This window comes from Lipophrys pholis (assembly GCF_963383615.2).
Source record: "Lipophrys pholis genome assembly, chromosome: 12".
In the NCBI taxonomy this organism is placed as follows: domain Eukaryota; kingdom Metazoa; phylum Chordata; class Actinopteri; order Blenniiformes; family Blenniidae; genus Lipophrys; species Lipophrys pholis.
Window position 1 is genome coordinate 7,209,656 of NC_137641.1, and position 25,885 is coordinate 7,235,540.

At 45.4% G+C, this 25,885-nt stretch overlaps 2 protein-coding genes across 2 annotated transcripts; one reads left to right on the forward strand and one right to left on the reverse strand.

Moving 5' to 3' along the window:
* Positions 1–485: 485 nt before the first annotated feature.
* Positions 486–9,038, forward strand: LOC308117699 (uncharacterized protein). Its single transcript, XM_080476753.1, has 7 exons — positions 486–603; positions 2,555–2,674; positions 4,387–4,731; positions 4,829–4,942; positions 6,009–6,503; positions 8,098–8,214; positions 8,279–9,038. Exons 1-7 carry the CDS (start codon positions 522–524, stop codon positions 8,788–8,790), a joined length of 1,785 nt encoding a protein of 594 aa, XP_080332879.1. The 5' UTR covers positions 486–521; the 3' UTR covers positions 8,791–9,038.
* Positions 9,039–14,663: 5,625 nt separating this feature from the next.
* On the reverse strand, positions 14,664–25,312 carry sowahb (sosondowah ankyrin repeat domain family member B). Its single transcript, XM_080477690.1, has 5 exons — positions 23,657–25,312; positions 20,668–20,874; positions 19,172–19,635; positions 17,628–17,815; positions 14,664–17,506 (listed from the first exon to the last, which is right to left on the reverse strand). Exons 1-5 carry the CDS (start codon positions 25,278–25,280, stop codon positions 17,053–17,055), a joined length of 2,937 nt encoding a protein of 978 aa, XP_080333816.1. The 5' UTR covers positions 25,281–25,312; the 3' UTR covers positions 14,664–17,052.
* Positions 25,313–25,885: the final 573 nt, after the last annotated feature.

Genomic DNA, 25,885 nt, shown 5'->3' on the forward strand with positions numbered 1-25,885 from the left:
TTTACGCATTATGTAATAAGTTGTTACATTTTGCAACAGTTATTACAAAATGTGGGTTAAATAATTAAATGCACTCAGTGGCACTACTACAATCTGGTTTCATTCCACCCATTATTACATAATGAGTTTAAATTTCATTACATTATTACATATTGCATCATTATTACATAATGAGTTTAAATTCCATTACATTATTACATATTGCATCATTATTACATAATGCAGCGCTACAGACGCCACATGTTACGTCTGGCTCAGATCAATTCAATTCAACTATATTTATTTAGCGCCAAATACAACGCAGTCTGCTCGTGACACTGTTGGGGATTTTTTTTATTATTTTTTTAAATTGAAGTCACACTGAACCAGCATGGCGACATAATAGCGGCCTCTACCGAGCAATGTGTGTGACTGCAGGTAGGGGTCCTGGTCCAGTCCACATCCAGTCGTCCAATCAGCGCGCGTCTTTCAGGTCACATGTCCTCCCAGCGGCGTGGAAGCAGAAGCAAACAGCAACCATCATGGCGTCTCCTTCGTTGATCTTCGCCGCAGAGCGACACTGGACGGAGGACAAAGAGAGGGCGCTCATCGCCTTCTTCTCCGGTGAGTCTCCCACCGACACCGTCGGGAAACCACCCCCCGATCAAACTCTTTAAAAAGTTGGCGTTTAAGCGTCGTCGGACGCGGCAACGAGTATAGGCAACCGTTGCTGGACGACGACTACGAGCAACGAGCGATAGGAGCAATGGGGCCGAGCAACTGATGTCAATCGGCTTCATTTTTTTAATCTAAAATATTCTACAAGAACCGCAGAACAACCTCTGTTTTCTCTCCTGGTAAATGAACTTTCAGTTTGCAGGTGGAGTTTGAATGAAATAAATAAAACAAAGTTCACTGGAATTGTAATATGATTACATTAATTAGATATTCACCCAAAACAAATAAAGAATAAAGATTCTGGTGTTAAAACTATCGAAATATATCTTTTAAATGATCTCACAGCCAGTGCTATTAATGTGATTTATAATCTATAAATAAGTGGAATGGTCAGAAACCCTTGTAGAAGACTTGTGGGATTATTTCATCTTTAAATGGTGATGATTCATTTAAATTCATGTGGATTTCTACATTTCCTTCATCTGACAGCAGTTTTTACCATAAAGCTCCTCATCTTAGATCGTTATTGACTGTACTCTTTGATCCCATGCTTTATAAGATGTTTCTCTATATCTTCATGTTTTAGATTGTATGGGTTCGGCAACTTTTTGTGTCTTTTATTGTTGCTGACCTGTGTATGATTCCAGAACGCCACACAGCATCATGGTCTTTACTGCCACAGCAACGGTTTCCATCGTGGCCCAGGAGCACCCCGGTCCTGCATGTTTCAGGTCTCTTCACGCAGCAATGCGGTGAGGGCTCCTCATCGGGTCTTCTGAGGAGCTGGTGAAGGGCAGAAGCACTCGATTCAGGTGGGTTGAGGTGATGGAGACGTCTGAAACATGCAGGGCAGGAGTCCTCTCAGACCACGGTGAGATTATTGGAGAAAAACTGATTTTACTTGTACCTCTCACCTCCGCCATGGATGGTTCTGTGCTCTTCCTCAATGCTGAGTGTGTATTGTTTTTGCCATGACTGAGCCATTCTTCAATTAAAAATAGTTAATGATAAAAAGAAAGAACTGATCCAGATTGCTTCTGGACAGGTTGATGAAGAAGTTCTACCACACACACCACAATGACAATTATAGCAGCTATTTTATTAATAGTTTATTACTATTTATTACATTTCAATCAACTAAAAGTGGGTAAAGTCTCCATGCCCACAGCTGGTCCTCGTGGTTTTTACAGGAGGTACCACCTGAGAAAACGTTTCGTTTACCATCGCTCCAGTGTCTTACCTCGGCTGCATCATTATGGACTGTCAATAAAAGATACAAGTTGATCCTGATCCAAGGATTTGTTCTCCATCATGTTTGCCAGGCACACACAGCTCCTCCCTAAATATGCCTGTATAAGTATTTTTTGAATAAGTGCATGCTGGGACTGAGATAGAGTATACTCTTTTTGAAGATAGATTTCATGTCTAATGTGTTGATTCTAAGTTTTGCGCTGCCTTTGTGACGTTACTTGTTTTCAGTATTTATAGTTTTCCTTCTCATACCAGTAGAAGGAGCATGTGAAGGAACGGCAACGTCACAGCTAAAATCCTCCGTTCAGCTCTTTTACCACTCAGCAGTATCAAATTTTGGTTCAACTAGTTCCTCTTAAATGCCATTTTCTGGTTTTATGGCCTCACAATAATGTCATTTTTACTCTGTTTAGGTTACAAGGTAGAATTAGCATTATCATAGGTGTAACATCTGCTTGTGATTAGGCTCCATGCTCCTCACTTTACTACATAATCTTGTAAATATATTTTCAGAAACATGTTCAATGTTGATGCCACACTGACTTTAAACCATATTTATGAAGACTTTCTGCTTTCAATTCTGAATGAAAACCGTGTCAACCTTTATACATATTGACCCTATGTGAATCTTCTGGTTCTGTACTAGAACACAGCTGTCTGTGGAACCACAAGTCGGAGAGCTACAAGAACCGACAGCTTCGATGGAAAATACTGGAGCACCTGAGAATCCTGCTGTCGGCTCATCCCCCGCCGGTTCCTTTCACTGGTGAGACTGGAAGAACTCCCCGACGTCTGCTTGAGTCGGCGTCATCAGATGAGATGCTGCCGTAAACCTAATGGCAACGCCCAGCGAACGATGTCATTGAAAAAGACCGAGGCCATGTTCATGTGTGTAGTGGGAAAGCACAGATAGCAAATTAAAGCCTACAACTTTATTAACCCACGATTTAAAAAAAAAAAAGAAGAAATAGGGTAGTTCTTTTGAGGATTGCACTTTATAACATTAAATTACATTTTTATAACACAAGCCACAATACATTGTGCATTCCTGCTCTGAATGGAAACATGTTTGGACAAAGTCAACAAGCTGCTGGTGGGACGACGACTCACGGAAAACAAACAGTCGGGTTGAATGTATTGATCGCAGTCACATCACATGTTTACTGTCCTGTTAAGCTGTGTCTGCACTTGCTTTGCTTGCTCAACTGATTGATTTCTGAATAATGCCTAGACGTCGTCGTAATGGAAGTTTTGTCCCATTTCCTGAAGCAATGACAAACAAACTGAATGTTGTAGTTCAGGATTGATTGTTTAAAAAGAGGATATTGTGAGTCCGAGTCGGGAAGTCGGGTCCACGTCACAGATAACGTGACGGGTTTAAATTAAGAGGCATCACTCGGAACAAACCAGCCTTTGTACGATACGAGTGCTCTTGAGCTTCTTTTATTTTTGATTGAGTGTAGAAAATGGCTTCCAACTTCCAAGAGGAATTGCCAGACGAGGCCAGGGGCCGATACGATGCCAAGTTAAATGTGTTCGGGTTGTCCGAGTGTCATACAAGCTCCCGGCAGACACCTGGAGCAACAGTCCACAGCAGTGGCCTGACTTTACCGATCCTGATCTGTACAATTACCTGATCGAAGTTTGGAGTGCTGCGACCACACGTAAGTGTGTCAAGACCGAGGAGGCCAGTTATTGGTACGACCCGCACGGCCAGACTCCCTTATTTTTGCCCAGCTGATAATAGACAGCTATTTCTGCATTAATGGAATTTGCTGAACACCCATAAACGCAACAAGTCTTTGGCACACTGATAGAACTAAGAATCTTTCGTTTTTCACAGAGAGCTGAGAAGTTTTGTTTTCCTGCATACAAATATGGCGGCCAGCGTTGCTAGGGAGGGACTTCACCGAGTTCCCGGATGTCTGATTCCCCGAAAACATCTCCCAGGGTGTTTCTGAAGAAAAGTGTCGGTGTGATAAGCTCGTCCCAGATCAGCATGTGTGTTGTTCATTTCCAGCAGGATTCATTCACTAATCCCAGGACTTGCAGCACTGAGGAAACCCACAATCTCTGTGCCTTAAGACACATTCCTAATGATGTTAGCTCCACCTGGTGGGCAGTTCTGGACACTGCACTAATTGAATGTGATCCACAGGAGTGGACAAGTGTCAGCGTTCATGTTTAACTCAACGAGATTACAAAAGAAATGATGGATAAAACTGAAATTGGTGCTCAGAGAAAAGAAAATGATTGTCTTTGTCTCCATCATTGATTCATCCAGTTGTGTGTGAACTGCTGCTCAACACAAGGTTGAAAATTCCCTGAAGTTTCTTCCTTTCGTAGCTTCAGAGTACCTTTTTTGAGAGTAAATAACTTTGTTTTTAGTTTTGCTCCTGCAAAAACAATCAACCGTGTTACTGCGGTCGAAACGCACCTCTGTCGCACTCTCTCACTCTGTCTCACTCTTTCTTCTAGTGGAGGACATCAAGAGCAAATTCAAGAACCTGCGAACCACCTTCCAGCGACAGTTCAAAATGGTTAAAGCCAGCAAGGAGGTGAACTCTGAGGAAGAGTTTGTTCCCCAGTGGAAGTACTACCAGCAACTGATGTTCCTGCAGTGCTGCTGGGACCAGGACGACGGCCCCGACCAGCTTCCTCTGTCTCCGCCCAGCGGCCCACAGGAGGTCAGCCAGCCGCTCCCCTCCTTCCTCCCCAACTCGTCTTCCTCCGCCGCCAACACCTCGTCCTCCTGCCTCCCGTCGATGGTCAAATGTTTCTGGACGGAGGACCGGGAGTGCGCTCTCATATCTTTCTACTCCGGTAAAAAAAAACAAAAAAAAAGATCATATTGACACTCGTGCTGAGTTCTGAAGAGTTTTGTAACTGTCGCTGCTCCTGATGTGTTGTTGTTCCACAGAGCACGACTGTCTGTGGAACAAGAAATCTGAACACCACAACAACCGTCAGCTGAGGCTGAGACTGTTGGAGACTCTGAGGAGCCAGCTGTCCGACCACAACGTGAGCTTCTCAGGTAAATATCACACTGCAGCACCACCAGGAACCAGCAGTGACGGTGTCAGTGCTTCTCCGAACCACATCGGTTTCAAAGAGAGGGAATAATATAGTCATTTGCATTAATTCCAGTTGATACCGGGTTCAAACATGTTGAAAACGTCCAGAGATGGTCATTTTTAGACTTTGGCTCACGAGTTGATTTGTGGTCTTTTTCCTGTCATGTTATCAGAAAATACTGATAAATGTTTGGTTCTTCTCAAAAACATACAGTTGCTCAGTAGATGCTGAAGTTGGTACACAGACAGATATTGTATTGTGGAAGCAACGTGTCCATGTGTTGTACTTCCTGTCATGATGGTGTGAGTTGTGTTGTGGCTCAGGATGGTTCCATCGCCACGTTCCATCAAGGCACAAATAGCGCGTTGGGACCGCGGCTCAATAAGTATCAACCAAAATCTGTTGGTACTACCAAGTACCGATTCTCCTACAATCAAACAGTACTTAAGCGCATCTTTGTGGCTGTGAGGGAGTGGACGAGTAGGCAATTTTCCGAGCCGGACTTGAACATAGCATTTCATGCACACAAGCGTAATGACGTCAGTAGCTGCAGCAGTGAACGGAGCAAGCATGGCGGAGAGAAAGCGCTCAAATGGCTCCACTTTTCAAAATACGACACAGATTAAGCTCGCTGCAATATTTGTGAGGCAAAGTGCGAGGCTAGCGGCGGGAAACTTCTAATCTGAGGAAGCTCCTGGTTCAACATAAGATGTTTTTCCAGGCTGAAGAGATTCTCATTTGTTTTCATTTTAGTTTTCCTCCATTTAGCTGGACAATATTTCCAGAGGGGAAAGCAAAGGAATAGGAGGACGTAGAGCTGGGTTTTAATTTGTACCGAGTATCGGTTCAATTGTGAACGGTATCCATCTCAAACTGAGATGTTCCGATTACAGTAGTGATCTTTAGCAGTGTTGTACAAGTTATTGAATTATTGAAAATGAATAGTAAATTACAGTCATGCTGTTCAAAGCCTCCTTTGAAATCTCAGCCTCGTGTGAAGTGAGTCCTTTGTTTTCTATCTGCAGTTGAAGATGTGAAGTGCAAGTTCAAGAACCTTCGGACCGTCTTTAACCGGGAATACAAGGCGGTCCAGTCCAGGAGGACCTCCGACAAACCCTACATGTCCAAGTGGAAACATTTCCAGCAGCTGCTCTTCCTCTCCGAGTCGTGTGAAGAGGACGACGCGGACGAGCTGCACAGCCTGATGCCGTACCAAGACAAGGCTGCGGACCAGGGAATCCAGACTTCCTCCAGCTCCAACTCTTCCATCATCCACAGCTCCTGCCAGACTGACCTCAAACCCAGCGGCGGATTCCAGATCTTCCTCTCCGCATCGCCAGATCATCTGAAAAGAGCCGCTAACAGCCTCCCTCCGTCTCCGTCCAGCTCGCTGCCCGACACCAACAGCTCGCCTCTCAACTTCGCTGCTTCTTGTCTGGTTCAGGCCGACAGGCCGAGCACAGACTCCCGCTGCCTGTGGAGTGAAGCCAAAGTCCAGCAGCTCATCACCTTTTTCTCAGGTCGGAAACACTGAACCGTCGTCTTGTAGTTCATATGAGCCGCATCTGATCCTCCTCTGCCAATTTCATTTGATTAGTAAGAATCACATTTATAATGAAAGCAGTGATGCAAAACATGTTTCAAACAAATGGAATATTTTTTTCCACAGTACACACACACACACACACACACACACACACACACACACACACACACACACACACACGAAATGAATGACTCAAAATAATCAAAAACAGACAAGGTGAAGTTAGAGCAGATTATTCTCAGTCAGTTTTTAACATCCAGTAATGTAATTATAGAAATTATTGCATAACCCGCCAATGATGTTATTATTGTGGCCGGTTTAAATCTAAGAAAGTCTATATTAAAGTTGCTGATAACATAATAAAATATTTGAGTCAGCATCATAATAAAAACTGGAACATTTCAGATGAAATTTTGTGTACCTGGTGTCTAATGTCCCCTTCATACTGCCACAACGAAGTAATAATGGAGAAGTGCTTACACAGCTTTGAGCAGTATGTCCTAGATTTTATCCTAAAAAAAATTATTTTGTCATTAAAGAAGTTTACAAAGTCATTACTGTTCTAACTTAAAGGGATATGAGGTTAGCCTGGCTATAGTGCTGAAGAGAAATCTAGGGTTGTTCTTGTTTCCTTTTATTAAGGAGGAAGAGTAGGCACTTCCAGGAGGGCTTTTTTATAGATTAAACATTTTGCAGGCTGTTTCAAATTCTTCTGATTGAGTTAGATGCCATTTCTTTAATGTTTGTAGTTGTTGGTGTTACCATGGAGCTATCCTCCTCTGAGGTGTTGATTTTATGTTCAAAATGCGTTCAGCATTCACACAATAAAGATTTTTATCACTACAATATAGAGGGAACTCTGGAGGCATTCACATAGTAAGAATAGTAATCATTGTGCCTCTTAAAGATGCAGGCATAAGAATATGACTATCTCTTGGAAATATAGTAGTTTTGGCAGTTTTGTTCAGTTTGCGTCTCAATTAAGTTTATTGGATGGCATAGTCGTCACATTTACGTATTGAAGATACTGGACATACCACACATCACTCTCCAATCATATTTGTAAAAACATTTTACATTACCAGAAAGTTATTCCAACATTAGCTTTATTACATATAAAACCATTACATTATTGGTTATTGAGTTATAATTACTGGGAGGTAAATATCTTACTTGTAAATGCTAACATTAGGAGCAAAACATTTTTTTTGGTTTTTATATCTGACAATATTCTCAGACCAGTGTCCAGATCAGTCAAAGCATTGGTTTACTCTGTTGAGCCACAGCAGCAAAAGGATAAAATAACAACAGCTCGGGGGTTTTGCCTCAATTCTACTGCAAAACGGTACTTTAATGAAAATATTAAAGAACTCATGGAGTGGACTTGTTCACCAGCATTCATTTTCACCGTAAGATTTCAGCATATCTCACATCTGAGAGAAGGTTTTGAATAGAAATCCATTGTTGAGACGAGTTGGTGGGATACGATTTCTCAGCGTTCACCAGCGGAACGCCTTAAGTCGAGTCAATCTGTGAGTGTTTGATTTGAGGTTTGATGCTTGTTCCAGAGCACAGCGGTCTGTGGGACCACCGGTCAGAGAGCTACAGGAACCGTCAGCTGAGGCAGAGCCTGCTGGAGACGCTGAGCCGCCTCCTGTCCGATAATGAACCCGTGACTTTCACAGGTAACCCCGTCACGTCTTCACATGCTTCCTCACGCACGTTGCCTGATTCCTCTTTGTTCTTCAGTGGACGACATCAAGACAAAGTTCAGGAATCTGCGAACGATCTTCCAGCGTGAGCACAAGGTGGTGAGGACCAACAGAACCTGTGGCTCCGAGGACTTCTACCTGCCCAAGTGGAAACACTACCAGCAGCTGATGTTCCTCTGTGACTCGTGCGACGAGGACGAGCAGACCGAGGAGCCCGGCCTCCTCCGACTGGACTGCCAGGCCTCCGCCCTGCAGCCCCACCAGTCTCCCCCCTCAGACTCCCGGCACTCCTCCCCCTCCGTCTCCCCCTCCCCCTCCACGTCTTCCAGCCACGTGACGGGTCGCAGGAGAGCAAGCCGGGAGGCGGCCCCGGCGGGCAGAGAGATGCTGGACCTCCTGAGGACGTTCTGTCAAAACCAACCAGTGTCTCCACACGCAGGGTTCCTCAAGTATGTGGAGGAATGTCTAAACGAGACTCCGCCCAACAAGGTGAGGAGACTGAAGAAAAGGATTGTCGAGACCATCCACAGCTTGGCGGAGGAGGCTTAGTGTGTGAAGCTCTGCTCACAGACCTCCAGTCAGGCCTCTCAGGCCACAGCTCAATTTCACTGGACAGCCTGAACCTTCCTCACGTTCTTCCTCTACATCTCCACTCACGGAAACAAGAGATAGAAAGTCCTGTTTAATCCTCCAGAATCTGCATAGAGATCAGCTTTGTCATATTTGTGCCTGAAAACATGAAGTGAAGAGTTTTGATTTGCTGCTAATTGATTGAATAAAAATATTTTTTTCTTTTTTTTTTGATTTGGTTGTTATTTGATGATTTATTAAGTTGTAATCTCCTCAGTCTGAGGTCTAATTTCACGGTTGACGCCGAATGGCGGGCTTCCTGTTGGGTTTAGAGTTTGGCTGTCGTGACATTTTTCTGTGTCCTGATTGTGCTTCATATTCCGGCAAACCTCAAGGACAATAACACAAAGTTTAGGACCATGGTATGTGAAAATATAATTTCTTAAACTCTCTCTTACACTGCATTCCAGGCCCAACCGAGAGCGGCTGCTAAAATGCTGCAAACAAGTATTTGAAGCTGCTGGTGCCTCTGGAGTGAACATCAAGGTGTGGGCTCCTCTAGAAACTTGCAGTTCCCCATAAACCTCACAAGCTGCTCACAAGCAGAAACAGCTGCAGTGGACCTATAAATACACAAAGACTTATTTTCAAAGTCTTGTTTACTGATGAGTACAACCCTGGATGGTCCAGATGGACGGAGTAGTGTGTGGTTGGTGGAAGGCCACCGTGTCCCAGCGAGGAGGTGGCGGAGTCCTTTTGTTGGACGGAGTCATGGGGAGCGAGCTGGTCGGCCCCTTTAGGGTCCCTGAAGGTGTGAAAATGACCTCTGAAAGACAGACAATACCCTTGTTAATGCTAGATGTAGTATTTAGTTTTCACACCAATCCAAACACTTTCCAACCATTGTTAGATTAAATGAACCTGAGCAGCTCTGTCTAGATATTAACATGATTTTCAAGCAGGAACATAAATGAACAAAAGAGCAACAACAAATACAGAAGTACAGGATTTTGACAGTTGAACAAATGATGGCAGAGAACAAGAAACAACATTGATGAGGAGTGTGTGTGCGGTTTGCCCACTGGTTGTGGTCAGCGACACCCGCCCTGGTGTCCAGCGGCTCCCCAGACCTGGGAAGGCTCCTGCGAACCACCCAAGATAGCCACGCCCCCAGCCCAGAAAGAGCCACACCCCCACCCCAGGAAGCACCAGAGGGAGAACGCAGAAGACCCCCCCACCAGCCAGGAGGAGCCCGCAAGAGAAGAAGGGACACATGGCCCCAGGCCCCCAACCCCAGCCGCCAGGACGAGACTGGACAGAGCATATACCCTGGGCTGGGACACCCCCCCCAAGTCCGGGCGGGGAAGCCCGCCTTGACCCCAGGTCTTGCCTAACAGCGAGACGACCCAGGTTCAAATGTGGAGCTTGCGTGTTCTCCCTGTGTGTGTGTAGGTTTCATCCCACAGTCACCGAAAACATGTACCGGGGGTCTCTGAGCAAGACCCTCGGCCCCCACCAGCTCCCCCTGACCGGCTGCTACCGATGGGTCATAATTGCCACAAGGGGCTCAATTCAGTTGTTAAAATAAAGATAAAAAATGATAAGATAAATAATCCTGCTTTCACGGGGCAGGAGACTCTACCACAGGCCTGCGTCTGGAGATAGTCCACGACAGAATATCTGGTGGAGTGGCTCTTCTGTGGCACATGAAATATGATCCTGTGATATCTGTCAGTAGATTGAGTGTTGATTGGTGCATTGGAATTAAAATGGCCTTTGACAATAACGTTTTCATAATTCTAAATGTTTACTCTCCGTATGAATGTGTTGCTCACGAGGAATCTCCACACAGTTGCTTTCACAGCTTTACATTGAAGTAAGTGAATATAGCTGTGTCTTTACGGTGGTGCAATGTGCCACTCAGCTGGTTGGACCGGTTGTTTCAGTGATGAAGCTCCAGGCCTGTTCCAACAAATCATCACATCTACATTTCTGTTCCCTTCAAAAAAACATTCCACCAAATCTGAGTCTTCAATCCGAGTCTTTACCCCTCAAACAAAGTGAAAAATAAGTTGTTTTATTCTGGCGGTCTGAAACTGTCACGACCAAAAGAGACGTTTTTATCACTTTTTACCAAAATTTCTCTGAAGCCTCAAAACATTTTGACCTTCGCAAAGTTTTACTTTAAATACACAACCTGTCTTCTGTTGTTTCAATTTAGAACAGAAGACATTAGGATGACATTAATAGATGTTTTACTCATTTCTCCTCTTTTACCTTTTCTTGTAGTTTCAGCCGTTTTACAGATGTTTTGCGGTTTAACACTTAAAAAAAGATTCTTTGTGAAAAAGAATTTCAGCAATTTTAGCTGTCAGTGTGAAGCAGAATTCACCAGACGTTGGATTGTTCACCCCCCAATAGGGAACGTAAGCTGGGATTAGACCGTTGTGAGACAGGTTATTTTTACCCTACTGATGATGATGTAATGTTTTTTTAAAGTGTTTTAGCCATTTTAGTTGTTGTACACTTAAAAAAAATTAACTTTATATTTAAACGGCTTTATATTTGTATGATTTTAGCCATTTGACCCTTTTAGTTTTTCACCATTTTAGACATTTTAACTGTTTTAAATATTTGATTCAGTGAAGTCTAGTTTTTTGACTGTTTTCAGGTTTCTGATGTCAGATCGTGTGGCAAAGTGCCGCCCGTTGACTTCGACGTGTTTCGTCAACCCGAACACGTTTTCCCCGATGGAAACAGTGCCAGCGTCTGAGTGCATTATTCTACTTTTAGCAGGGCAAATAAACACAAAGCCACGAGGCAAACAGGCCTGGGGAATTGTTTGACGAAACAACAAGCAGTTTGAGTTGTTGACTCATATTTCAGAATTCAAATAGCTGAACCGTTTCCATCGCTTCATGATCTTCAAACTGAACAAAGAACAAATAAATCCCAATCTGATCTCCACGAGTTGCAGTCCGTCTCTATCTTGGCTGGGTCTGAGTGACGCTGGCCGACACTAACTTGAATTCACGAACTCGTAGAGGCTTTAGTGTGAGAGCTTGACAAGAACAGTCACGGCAGGTTTTGAACCTGGTTTGTGAGACAGGAAGTAGTTTTTGTTGTTCAGACCTGAGAGCTCTGTCTGTGGCGTCAGGGTGAAGGAAGTCGGCAATATTCAAGGTGTCTGAACAGGGAAAGCTTTAAACGTCAGCAGCAGTGTTTTAATATTTTTGCTCAAGTTTGTTTATTGAGTTTTTACAGACACAACTTACAAATAATGGCATTTAAAATATTAATATTGTGTCAAAAATAACAAGTTATGCGATAAAAAAAAACCCAAACAACAACACCCACAAATAAAAGAAAATAAAAGGAGAAAGAGAAAAAAGAAAAGAAAACCCAAGTACATCAACCTCCCGGTCACCATGTGTTGATCAAGTCAAATATAAAATGCACACAGTCGGGGGCCTTTATTCAAATCAGTCAGCCAGGAACAGCAGAAAAAAACAATCCCTCAACATGTTTGAAGAAAAGGCCTCCTGCTTTTGACTTTTAACTTGACAAAAGAACTATTTAACCTGCTAACATGGAGAATCTCCCCCATCTTAACCAAGTAAAGAATGACACTGAACAAAGAATGAGACTTTAATAAAAAATGAGGCGTCTCGCTAACAAGGTAACAACTGCTACGAAGTCTGTCTTATATTTAGGGAGCGAGAGAGTCGGAGGTAAAACCCCAAAATAATGCTGTGAGGGCTGTCGGTTTGACTTGTGTCATGGTACAAACCTCGAATGGAATCAAATATTTGCGACAAATAGCAAACAACAGGCATGACCAAAACAAATGAATATGGGCCGCAATGCAAACAGCTGTCGTGTGGAAAGTTTGACTCTTTTCAACATGTTGCTCTTCGGGTGAACTCTTCCTGTCGGGCAATATTAGTAACCATCTACAGAACAGCCAAATACAATGCAAACTTCTTTCATGACTTCAGCAAACTTCTGTCTGGCTGGAGGAATTGATTATGACTCTGTTGTGGTAATGGGTGATTTTAATATTCATTCTATCAGAGAACTTCAGCGCTAAAGTTAGAAACAGGATTGATACCAGTCAGAGCTAAAGGAGTGTGTGATAGGAGAATAGCCCCATGGAGATAGACCCAAAAAAAGAGAGTGCAGACAGGTGGCGCGCAGGTGGAGAAAATCTAAACTCCACCTTCATTCTGACCGCTACAAAGAAAGGCTTGGCATGTAGAACCTAGAATTAAAAAGGACCAGACAATCTTTCTTCTCTGAGATCATCAACAAACACAGTACTAGTGCTGGTACTTTATTTAGTGTTGTGGACAGACCGACCAACCCCTCACCATCAGGACCTCCTGAACTGTTATCAGATGCATCTTATAATGAGTTTCATCCTATTTCACCATCAAATGAGCCCGATCAGACTGAGAGTCAGTGGGTGGAGCTCAGGCCTTACGACTGGAACCCCTGAGCCTCCACACAAAGATGTTCTGTCTAATCTGGCAGATGTTCTCCTGTTAGACTGAGCACCTCTAACCCACAACATGCAGCCTCCACACTCTCACCACAAAGTTTTTTTAAAGATGTTTTGAACGGTCTAGCTCCAGATGTACCACAGAGAGTACACAGCTCTCTTCAGACGGGCGTTTTTCTAAAAACTCTAAAGACAGCCGTTATCAAACCTCTTTTAAAAAAAGAGTAATCTGGATGCTTCAGTAATTAGTAACTCCAGACCCATATCAAACCTTTCTTAAGTAAGATTATTGAAAAGGTCGTTTTTACACAACTTAATGCTTTTCTGGCTCAAAACAATGAGCTGAATGTTTTCCAGTCTGGATTGAGGTCAGAGCACTGAAACACTCTTATTAAAGTGTTTAATGACGTCTCCATGAGCAGTGACACGTCCACAGTCTCAGTTTTAGTGTCACTGGATCTTAGTGCTGCTTTGGACACAGTTGACCACAACGTCCTGCAGGACCCACTGGAACAATGGCTGAGAATTTCTGGCACTGCACTCAGTTGGTTTAAATCCTACTTAGAGGTTTGAGTTTTCTTCCCAAAGTGACAGTATGGTCAGTGGGTGTGGGAAACACAAAGATCTGGAGATTAAGATTGAGATTCATTACTTGTTTTAACATATTTCTTTAATTTATTTTAAAGCTTTAATGTATTTCTTCCATTCATATATTTCTTTGTAAAGCTTTTCTATATTTCTTTGAAAAGCACAGTGAATTGCCCTGTTTGAATGGTGCTCTATAAATAAATTTGATCAATAACTTCTTTATTACCAGAGAGATAGAGATAGATAGACAGATTGATAACTTTTATTGTCATTCTGACAATTTAATCATAGATGCACTGCAGGACGAAATTTCGACGAAGGATCAACGATAAAACACACCAGAACTACCCGAGATAAAATAACTTAAAAATCACTGAGATAAAATAAGGTGCCTAAAATGCCGTGCAAGAATAAATAAGTGGAAATAAGTTTAAACAGAGACAAAATATTTACAGGTCTCTGTTTAAAAGACGGATGGCGGTGGGGAAAAAAAAAAACAGTTTTAGAACCGGACAGTTTTAAATGTCAGGCTGCGGTTCCTCCGGCCTCCCTTTGAGCCTGCTCGGCCATGGAGGAGGTGTGGAGAATCAGGAATCTGGTGTGCCTCCAAGGAAACAGGAAAATGAGTTTAAAACTGAGATGTTGGGAGCAGCGGCAGAAAGACGGTGAGATGACGGCTCCCTTGGCTCCGATTCGACCGGCTTTAACAAAACATTTCAGACAAGGATTGCAGTCTGTGTGAGAGAAACTGGAGTGTGGAGAGGAAGGAGAGTTTATTGCGTTTATGTTATCGAAGAGAAATGTTTAATTTCGTCTGTTGGCTGAAATGAGGTTGGCGAGCTCTGCTGTTCGTGCAACTTTAATCATTTCATCGAGGTCCAATTTTTCTTTATGACGCAGCCGGTGGACCCGGGGTTCAGTGGATTTCCAGGATCTTCCTTTCAGCAACAGCAAACACTCATTAATCCAAGGCGGGGATTTCACAAAAGGTTTTTTTTTTTTTAATTTAAGAGCAGCAGTGTCGAGAACATCACCACAGTCTGATGCCTGTCGAATCAAGCAGTGACCTTTTCACTTGAGTTGATTGATGATGCCTCTAATGAGACATGGAGTCAGGTGGTGGCAGATCCAGAAAAGAAGAAACACCAAGCGGGACATATTTATAATCACTGACCAGGAATGCTCAGGCATGTTTCCCTTTTCCTTTCATTGCGGAGCTTTAAAAATCAAACCGATGGATTGTTGAAAATAAACGTGACTCTTGCAGGACGTTGAACTCTAATTAATCGAATATCAAAGCGAATCGGCCAGTTTGTGTGCTAACGTGTCTCTGGTCCGGGACTCCTTGCGTCTCGGGTCTCTTTCCATTCCTGGACACTGAGATCCAACCTCAGCTCTAGAAACTCTCCACTCCCCCGCTTCCAATCATTTTTTTGTTTTCAGTTCACTTTGGGACAATGAGACAGAGTTTGAGAGACAGTAAGGACTCAGAATCAGGAACAGATATTCATTAATGCTCCAAAGCACAGACCAGCATCTCTTGAAACTAGTCCTTGAAAGACTGAGCAGGTTTGAGATTTCAGCAAGAGACATGAAATCAAATGGGAAACTGATTTGTAGGTTTTTACTATTTAATAAGTGAACGTAACTCTGTAGTAGCTGCAGTGATGGATCATTACAAAAATAAATCCAGTTCATTTTCCCCCCCACATACTTTTCCTTGGCACATACTTTTAATAGAATAATGCTGCCTCCCCCGCCACAGGAGAGTTTCCCCCAACACTGATGACGATTTGACAAAGTATTCAGGTTCTTATTGGATTAAATCCAGACCTGAGGTCTGAAACCTCCTTATCATTTCTCTTCACAGTTTCTTTATTTTCTTTGTTCAGCACTTTTCCACAGATCTGGTTCTCGTGGTTTCTAAAATAACCTTCAAAGTTCGATTTTTCTCAAACCTTCAGCCGCACCGAGTCGTGACCTGCTTTAATGTATCGGAGACATTCACCACCTGAGATAAACTGGTGTGCTCTTGGTTAATTTAATCCAAATCTAGATGTAAAAAAGAAACGCTTTAAAGCAGCAATGATACAACGCCTACAAATATTCTGGTTTTTTTCAATATTGCGGCTGAAATTAATGGTGAAAATGTGACGAGACTTTAGCTCTCTGTTCTGCAGTTGTTTTTTTCTCTCAAAAGCTGAAAGGCGCTGGCCCTGGAGCTGGCATCGGCGTCCAAACGTGAACGAAAGGATCAAAATAACTGCTGTGCTCGGTGGAAAACTGCCTCATGACAAACATCATTCGTTAAAACCCTGCTGGGTTCCGACACACTCCACTCTTTAGCTGAGCCAGCAGAGGAGAAGATCCTGACAGAAAAACTCAAGCAGGACAAACACAATGAAACCTTTTCCAGGAAAATTGACCTCAAGTATTACCGAGCTCGTCAAATCAGAAACCTTATCAATGGAAAGTTGTCAACTTATGAAAAAGTGTGGTTTACTCAAGATTGAAGGAAAGTAGGGCAATTTTAGCAGGTTAAGTGGTTTACAGACCCAATACATATTCAAGTTATTGTCTAAGATCTCCTCAATAGAACTTTATTCCTGAAATTTAGGATGATAAAAATAAAACTGTAGAGCTGTGTAATTATATAAACAAGCAGGCGAATTAGCTAAATATTAGGAGTGCATGAATACTGTCAAATGGTTGAGAATTAGACGATGTTGGATATTCACTCAGTGTTGAGTAAACTCGGATGTGAAGGACCCCCCTCCCCCCGTCCCGCCCGGTTCTGATCTGCTAGAACAGAACAGTGAAGACAAACATTGACGGACCCGTCACCAACACACTGAAGTAGGATCAAAACCCAGTTTGAAGGAACGTGTCTGATTCTGGTTTTCTTTCTTGAACCTTGAGAGCAACCGAAGCCTGGAGGCTCCCTGGGAGTCCTTCTGCAGCTCCCCGAGGTCCCAAAGCCCAGGAGGCGACCTGAAGAGACGTCACTGGGTTCACGTGGTCAAACATCCCTGCGGTCAGTAAGTCCTCCAGGAGACGTGTTGACGCTCCGCTGAGCTGAACGACAGTGGAACACCAGAGACACAAGCACCCGGAGGGTCCGGGGTCCCTTGACTCGGTCCAACCTCGACTTTTCAAAGAGGGGAGTCCGAGTGATGTCCGTAAAATCGATGCAGTGACTTGTGTTTGAGGAACGCTGCGATGGACGAGGACCTCTTCACCTTGGTGCCCCCGGCTAGTTTCTGCGGCCTCTCTGCCGAGGAGGCCATGGACAGGTGGTGGCGGCGGCGGCGCTGCTGCTGCTGCTGGTTCCAGGTGGAGTCGGCCTTGGTGACTCCGGCTCCGGTCACGGCGGCCCTCGCTGGCGCTCCCAGCAGCTGGAACATCTCGAGCGGAGCGCTGCGGCTCAGGTACTGCCACGCCTTCTTCCCCGACGTGTCCCGCAGTCTCACGTTGGCGTGGAACTTGGTGACCAGCAGCCGCATGATGTTTTTGTTGCCGTGGATGGCGGCGATGTGAAGCGCCGTCTGGCCGCTTGTTGACCTGGCGTCAATGTCGAAGGTCATTCCGGCCTTGTCGACGCCGTACCTGAAAACAAAAGGAGGAGGACGCCAGTTTCAGGATCTCGTTCTGATGAGATCACCGGTGGACTGACCTGGTCTGGTGGTGTCGAGGCGCCCAGACGTGGCGTTGTGAAGCGGCTCCTTACCACAGCGTGTTGAGGACTCGGTGGTCTCCGTGTTTGGCGATCCAGTGCAGCACGGTGAAGCCGGAGATGAAGTCCTGCCTGTTGAGGAGCGACGGCTCCTCTCTGAACAGAGAGTAGATGTCTGGCCAGGCGCCCGCCGCCGTCTTCACCAGCCAGGCGTGTTCCAGAGGCTCCAGAGGAACCAGAGACTGATGAGACCAAGAGGAAATCAGCTTCAGTTACGAAGCGTTAGCAGAGAATGTGGTTTCTTCAACCTCCACACACTCAGACGATTTACCTTCTGATGCATGGAGACTTTGTTCCTGAGGCCAGCGCCTCTCAAAACTTTTACCGGAACATACCAACATTATGACAGGACTTTAACGTATATATCACTGACCGTAACAGGTAAGACAATGAGGAAATACAGTGTAAAGAAAAAAAACAGGATGCAGTGACTTGAATATTTGATTGACAGTTCAATAATGACAAGATATTACATTCTTATATTCATTACAATGGAAGCACCAATGTTTTAGCATTTACTTCACTTCTAGTACTTGGTTGTATTATTTCATGCAAGAGAATAGGAAAAGAACAGAAATTACTATGAAGTGGTCACAAAGAATGTGAAGCCGGTGTTAGGTCAGAAACACACCGGGAAGGAACGTTTAAAGAGAATAAAAGAAGGAACGCAATGGGCAGCGTGACTCGAACGCACTTATACACGGTATGACAAGTTGGCATGGATGGATGGATGGATGGATGGATGGATGGATGGATGGATGGATGGATGGATGGATGGATGGATGGATGGATGGATGGATGGATGGATGGATGGATGGATGGATGGATGGATGGATGGATGGATGGATGGATGGATGAATATCTAATGCTTCTCAAAGTGTGGGCTCACAGAGCTTCACACAGGAGTAGCATTAGAAATCTCAGGGTGTGGGGCTCTTGGCAGCTCGTGGCAGTTTGAACTTCTCGACACTCCGATGCTTTTAAATGGAGTCTTGTAGTCAGACAGCATTTCTCTGATGAAGGGATCAGACTCTGAAAGAGGCTCTGCAAACACTTGTTTCTTCAGGAGGGAATCCTGCCCCAGTTTAGATGCTCCTGATGCAGCTGCCACTACTTTTTGAACCACAGATGACACCACTACACATTTTACAGGATAAGTTGCTCCATCAGCCACCTAAACTCCTGATCCTCCGTCCTCTCTTTAAACCTCGTCTCAGGTCACCGGCTTTGGATTTGACTAGAAAATGTACTGAAGAAACAAACACGCCTGATCCCGATTACGATTTGGCAAAACATTAGTGAAGTGAAACAGTGAACGAAGCTCTGAGAGGAATGAAGTTACTGCACAATAGATCATAAACTCTCCAAAGACTGACGTGGATAAATGATGTTTAACACGTTTGACCAATCAGACGCCTTTACTGACATTATTTAGATTAACTAAAGCAAAGAGTGACGATGAGAAGCCCCCCCCCCCCCCGACTGAACAGCACAGTTCTGTATGACAGTACAAAGGTTCTGACTGGGTGGAGACTCACCTGTCTCCCATGGCTCTCCTGCTCAGTGTTGGGGGCGGAGCTGGGGCTGGTGGCGGGGAGGCTCCTCCTCCCTCCTCTTCTCTCCCCCGTCTCCGTCAGGTCAGCCAGGCTGTGGCAGCGAGGCGGCGTGGAGCAGGACGACAGCGAGGACGAAGACAGGTATCGGAGACTGAGAGACGAGGAGATCCGGTGGAGGCGGACCAGCCGGGCAGCTTCGCTCCCCCCCCCTCCTGCTCCTCCCCCTCCTCCTCCTCGACCTTCACCTCCCCCTCTTCGTCCTCCACCTTCCTCTCCTCCTCCCGTGGCCTTGTCCTGGGTGAACTGGTCCAGATCGGCTCCCAGGCTGCGGCACATCCGGTTCCTCAGTCTGCTGCTGAGACGCTTCGTGACCGCCGGCCGCGTCGAAGGAGACGAGACGGAGCCCTCGCTCGACTCCCCCTCGTCGTGGTCGTCGTACAGATCACCTGAGAGGCGGAGCAAAGAAACCACAACACCGGTCATCGCAGGTCAACTCAGAATACGTTTAGAGCTGCACAACATATTGATACTTTGAACTTCTATCTCCATGTCACCTGACTGACTGAACTCTGATAAATGACGTTTCTATGCTCGGCACATTCAAGATGACAACACGGAAGAACTGCGATTAATTCACACAAACTTGTGCGTTAAGTAAAGCTGACGTTACCCTGTTGACAAAGAAAATTATTTTATACGTGGCGACGACAGGCTGAACACCAGAAGCACCAAAATCTATGAGGAATGAGTGAAAACAACGAAGTCACCGACGCATGGTGGACGTCGTACTGTGATCTAGTGTTGCACGTCTCCCTGGTGTCACGCAGCCCGAAGCGGGGTTGTGATTGGAACACTGAGCTTCTGGGCAACATGGATTCAGGAAGGAGCCTGGAAACAGTTACCATTCACAACAATCTGATCTGCCATGAACCCAAACGATTCAGTAAATAATGTTTCTTTGTTTTGAGATTTATTCTTCCAAAGAACAGCGTACTTTCTCTTGCCCATAGTTTAAAATGTTGGCCATGACTGGGCTGATTCATTTAGTTCTTCCAGTACGAGAGGTTTCCACCAGCAGTGTCTCAGACGCGGAGCAGTTGGTTGTTTTTGCTCGTATTTCCTAGTTTTTAGTCTCTTGTGCTCCTGACTGCGAGGAAATAATGTTGATTGAGTGAAATCCAGACTGGATTCACGTCAGATCTTCTGATCTCAATACATCTCTGCACAAGCTGACGTAGCTCCTGTGAAAAAAAAAAACAACCCGGCACATCATCTAAAAAGTGGGACGCTGCGCCGCTCCAGGTGGAAGTTTCTGCATCGTGCCATCGACTGCCAATCGTTCCCCGCCTGTGACTCGCCAATGTGCTGCGAAATGTAGCGGCGAGCGGCTCGTCTGCGGCCCGTCTGCCGTCACAGACTGAACTGGAGCCGGATGTGTCGCCGTGTCTTTAGTGAAAGAGCAAACTGTGTGTCCTGACCTGTGGAAAGGTGCCACGGCATCACTCCGGCTCGGAAGTCCTGATCCAGGTGGAGCTGGTCTGAGGAGCGATACATCGGCGACAAGCGGTCTGGAGACTGGCAGTACAGGGCGCCGGTCGACTGACGCCACGGCGCCGTGGGTTGACTGCCGGCATGCTGCGGCGCAGGCTCACGCCTCGGCTGCAGGCGAGTCTCCTGGGCTCCACCTGGATGAATGAGAAAACGACTGGTTCACGTTAAGTTTTACTGAACAGCAAATTTAGAACGTTTAAGTGTTCCGTAGCTCGTCCAGATTGTTTGGTCTTCACTTCCTCTTTCCAGTTGCTGTGAGAAAAAGTTTACAATGATATGAAAGAATTTTGTGTCTGTGAGATTTGTGACCGCGGTGAGGATCACGTCTCATAAACAAACAAGGAACATTCAAATGCTTCACATACTTTTTTTTCTCAATATTTGATTTTCTCTTTTCAGTTTCCCCTTCCAGCTCCTCCTGGGACATAAGAACACCGACACATGGAGATCGCGCAAACCTTGCAGATCTTCTATCATCCTGGTCACACAAGACAAGTAATCATCTCATCTCCCAAACATTAATAATCAGCTGATCACGTTATATTAAAACATAGTTTTAGGCACAGAGCCGTCCAGCCCTCATTTGGACGGTCAATTTTCAGAAAAGACGGCCTCTAAAATAGCGGCCGTGTTGCTCAAAGCCTCTAAAATACGTGTGTAATGACCGTCACTACTTGTCACCATCTAATTCTGCTTAAATTCACATTTTTTCACCAGAATATAGCGAATTGTCGGCTCGAGTAAACAACTTGCAACTGACTCCCGGTTTGTATTACGCCCAGTAACGAGAAATGTGATTGGTCAGTTGATACCATGTGGTATCAACCTTTTGAACGGCGGCTTCTGATCTGTTCGTAACTCTGACTGATCCTGGTGCGTTCAAATGCTGAAGCAGAGAGGAGGAATTTGGTAACATTTTCTTTCCAAGATGGTGAGGAATCATATCTGCAGAATCCACACAGGCGGGACTAATTCTATGGAGCTATGATCGATCTAATTTTTAATTTCCAAAATGTTTACACTGCACATCATTCATGCTTTTCATTGAAGAAGAAACTATTCTTTGCTGTGAAAAAGCTGATTTTGATATAATGTATATGTGACTGTGACATTCTAAGGCCTTGGGACTGAGCTATAGGAGGCCTGAAGAAAGAATAAGATCCAATATTCAATTAAAACTAATAAGAGGATAATAGAAACTATTTCAGGGTTTAGAATCTACAGGTGCTCAGTTTAGGGGTGCAGATAGAAGCAATGTGTCGACTCCAGGGGGAATAAACAAGTACATGGAGTGAAGTTTGGAGTGAGGTGAGTACAGGTACAGGTACGGGTACGGGTACAGACGAGAAGATCATTGGTGCCTCTCTCCCCGCCCTCCATGACATCTACGCCACCCGCCAGGCCCTCGGCATCGCAGGTGATCCCACCCACCCGTTGCACAGCCTATTCAGCCTGCTGCCATCGGGGAGGAGCCTGCGGAGTCTCCAAGCCCAGACCACCCGACTGAGGGACAGCTTCGTCCACCAGGCTGTCAGGACACTCAGCTCCCTCCCTGCCCTGCCCCCACTGCCTCTCTCACACAAGAAAGCTGCATGCTGGCACACACACACACACACACACACACACACACACACACACACACACACACACACACACACACACACACACACACACACACACACACACACACACACACACACACACACACACACACACACACACACACACACACACACACACACACACACACACACACACACACACACACACACACACACACACACACACACACACACACACACACACACACACACACACACACACACACACACACACACACACACACACACACACACACACACACAGGACTAAGAAAGCAAGAAAGTATATTGGCTGCATCAGCAAAACTGCCAAGGAGAAAAGTAATATATAATACTGTCAAGAAGCAAAATCTACACGTCACAATGGAGTATTTAGTAGTATTTAGTAGTCCAGAAAGCATTAGAATTCACCATTTATGGTCTGGCTGCATCTATTTTTTATTTAATTTTTTTTAAATGACAATTTTTAGGAGCTATCGCCTCATGGTAATTCTTTCTTTTGCTATTTCTTCTCAAAAGTTTAAAGGAAAAGAAGATTTTAGAAAAAAACATTATACTGAGTCCTGAAGTTGTGGAGGTAGAGCGTGTCTTATTCCTTTAGCGACCTTGTCCTGAAGTAGAGAGTGTCTTCCTCCTTGAGCTACCTTGTCCTGAAGCATTTGGTTTTTGACTCGACCATCATCGACCGCCTGCTGCAGGAATCAAAATGTCTGAATAAAGTTTGAGTCTGGTGAAGTTTCGCCGGCGTCGTCCACAAAACATTCTGCTTTTTCCCACTAAAGGACTGTAGTTTTTCTTATATGATATTATAATATCCAATACAACATGATTAATCTAAATGTGAATAATGAGATCTTCTCTGGGTATTTGGGAGAATCTGGTTTTCAGAGAAAGTTTTTATTTTATGTATGTAAATATAGTAAGATTCTTTAAATATTTACCAAGATGTTTACCATCACATACTTTTTTTTCCTCAATAATATACACTTGTGTTGTTTTTTGCAAATATTTCATAATTAACCTCATGAAACACCTGAAGTGTGGAATGTTCGATGTTAAATATGTTCCTATTTAAGTTATTATCAGAGTCCTAATATTACAAACTATAATATACAACAGCTTTCCTCTTGAGTACGATGATATCCAAACCTTGATCTTGAATTTGTTGAATGATTTGGAAATATTTCCTCAAAGTTTTAACAGAAAAGAATGTAGAGATACTTGATCTGTGTGTGTGTGTGTGTGTGTGTGTGTGTGTGTGTGTGTGTGTGTGTTTTCACACATCGTGTCTGAGCACAGCGCAGTAGAACCCGACCTGCTCCAGCCTGTAGATCCTCCACGCTGCTGCTGCGCCCCGGAGCTCGTGGAGACCCGGACCCGGGCGAGGGCGGGGCCAGGGACCCGGGCGAGGTCCAGTCCCTGCTGCTGTGGTGCTGGAGCTCTGGCTGGACCCCCACAGGCGGCTGGTACCCATGATGCAGTGCTGCCTCCAGAGGCAGGCTGTGTCTGGATGTAAACCCCCCCGGGAGGGACCCGAGTTCCTGCGCTGGCCCGGCCCACTGGCTGCTCCATCCCGCCGCCGGCCCGGAGCCATGGCCTGGACCCTGGGGGGTCAGCGTCTGCTCCTCCATGTCCTGGACCTGGATCATTGGGAGGGTTGGTCCTGATGAAGAGGAGGAAAGGACCGGAAGGAGAGCAGGAGAGGAGGTCCTCCTTGTGTCATGGAGACGAGCGTTCACGGGCCACATCTGTCCAGGTGAAGCCTGCTGGCTTCCCAGAACCTCCTCTTCCTCGCCCTCTTCCTCACTGTCATCATAAGAAACAGCAGTCTTATAGCTCTGCCGGTGTCTGAAGCGGCGCTGCGTGACGGGAAGGTGTTGGGAGGATTCCTGAAGCTTCGGGAGAGAAGAGTCCTGAAGCTTCTGGAGAGAAGAGTCCCGAAAGTTCTGGAGAGAGGGGTCCTGAAAGTTCTGGACAGAAGGGTCCTGAAAGTTCTGGAGAGAGGGGTCCCAGGTGTTCTGGTGGGAGGGGTAAAGGAGGTTCTGAGGAGGGGATCCCTGAGGTGTCCCCTTGAAGGACTCTGGGACATGCTGGCCCAGTTCAGCAGGCGGTATCGGTGTGCTGCCAAGCAGTGGGACCGGGTCGATCCTCTGCCGCCCCCCCTTAGTGCCCTGATGTGGAGCAGCAGGTTCATCCTGACTGGATGTCTTCAGCTCTGGAACTGGACCTCCTGCAGGATGTCCGGTTTCAGCTCCAGGTCCAGGTCTGGTTGGAGGTCCAGGTCTGGTTTCGGGTCCGGGTCTCCCTGCAGGTCCAGGTCCAGGTCTGGTTTCGGGTCCGGGTCTCCCTGCAGGTCCAGGTCCAGGTCCAGGTCCAGGTCCAGGTCCAGGTCTGGTTTCGGGTCCGGGTCTCCCTGCATGTCCAGGACCAGGTCTGGTTGCAGGTCCAGGTCTGGTTTCGGGTCCGGGTTTCCCTGCATATCCAGGACCAGGTGTGGTTGCAGGTCCAGGCACGCGGCTCCCTTGCGGCTCACATTCTTTCACCTTGTTGTTGTTCACCACGATCCCCGCGGCAGGTAGGATTGTTTGTCGCGGAGCTTCTCCCGGCGGGGCTGGTCCCGCCTCTTCCCTCCCCGCCCAGCGCCTGTCCGCGGCCGGCTCGGCAGACCGGCTCGGGTCGGTGCTCCTGCCTCCTCCGGTGCCTCCTCCGGGAACGTGTCCTCTGAACTTCTTCCGCAGAATCACGTAGGAGACGCCGTCGGTCTGTTTGACGGACGCCACGGAGTTGACGAACTTCTTGAAGAACTCCCGGTTCCGGTCCCGGTCCGCGTGGTCCCGGATGAAGGTCCTGAAGTGCAGCAGCAGGTCGGAGTTCTTCACCGAGCCGCCGTTGCTCTGCAGGAAGTGGAGCACCGCGTCCTGGGTCAGAACTGTCGCCATCCCGCTGCTGTCAGTCTGGTTTCGGCTCCCGCCCCGCTGGGCTCAAAGGTCGGGACACTCCGTAACATGAAACAAGCCCCGCCCTGCACAGGTGTTTCACCCCGGCGCATTCCAGCAGGTACCCGGATGTTCACCGGAAACCACTTTTTATATTTAACGTTTTTAATGACTTACTTTTAAAGTTACTTTTGTTCAGTTTGATTACGTTTGCTCGGTTTGATTACGTTTGAAGTAAAGCTTTACAAAGTAAAGTTACATTTTGTTGAGGTGAATTAGTAAAATTGTATCTAATTTAGTATTTATTATTATTAATATTATTAAATTCAGATTAGTTTGCGTTAGTTCAGTTTGATGTAACCTTATTTTTTTTCTGGTTCATTTTTTAATGATTTGTTTCAGATATATATTAGTTTAGGTTTTTTTCCGAATCACTTGCTTTATTTCATTATAGTTTTGAACTATTTTGTGAGTTCAAGTTGAATAATTGAAGGTAGTTCACTTTTAATTGCCTTTAGTTCACTTAAATGTCACTTGTTTCAATTTTCTGTTGTTTTGTTTTAAATAAAGATTTTTTTTAAGTAATTTTGTTTAATGTAATGTAATTT

Bases quoted from the DNA above. Each gene is read 5' to 3' on its own strand.
- LOC308117699 (XM_080476753.1), top strand. From the start codon at position 522: ATGGCGTCTCCTTCGTTGATCTTCGCCGCAGAGCGACACTGGACGGAG. The intron at 6,504-8,097 runs GTCGGAAACACT...TGCTTGTTCCAG, and splicing joins GCTCATCACCTTTTTCTCAG to AGCACAGCGGTCTGTGGGAC. The intron at 8,215-8,278 runs GTAACCCCGTCA...TTTGTTCTTCAG, and splicing joins TGAACCCGTGACTTTCACAG to TGGACGACATCAAGACAAAG.
- sowahb (XM_080477690.1), bottom strand. From the start codon at position 25,280: ATGGCGACAGTTCTGACCCAGGACGCGGTGCTCCACTTCCTGCAGAGC. The intron at 20,875-23,656 runs GTCGGGTTCTAC...TCATTCATCCAG, and splicing joins GGATCTACAGGCTGGAGCAG to GTGGAGCCCAGGAGACTCGC. The intron at 17,816-19,171 runs GTGAGTCTCCAC...TGGTCTCATCAG, and splicing joins AGGAGAGCCATGGGAGACAG to TCTCTGGTTCCTCTGGAGCC.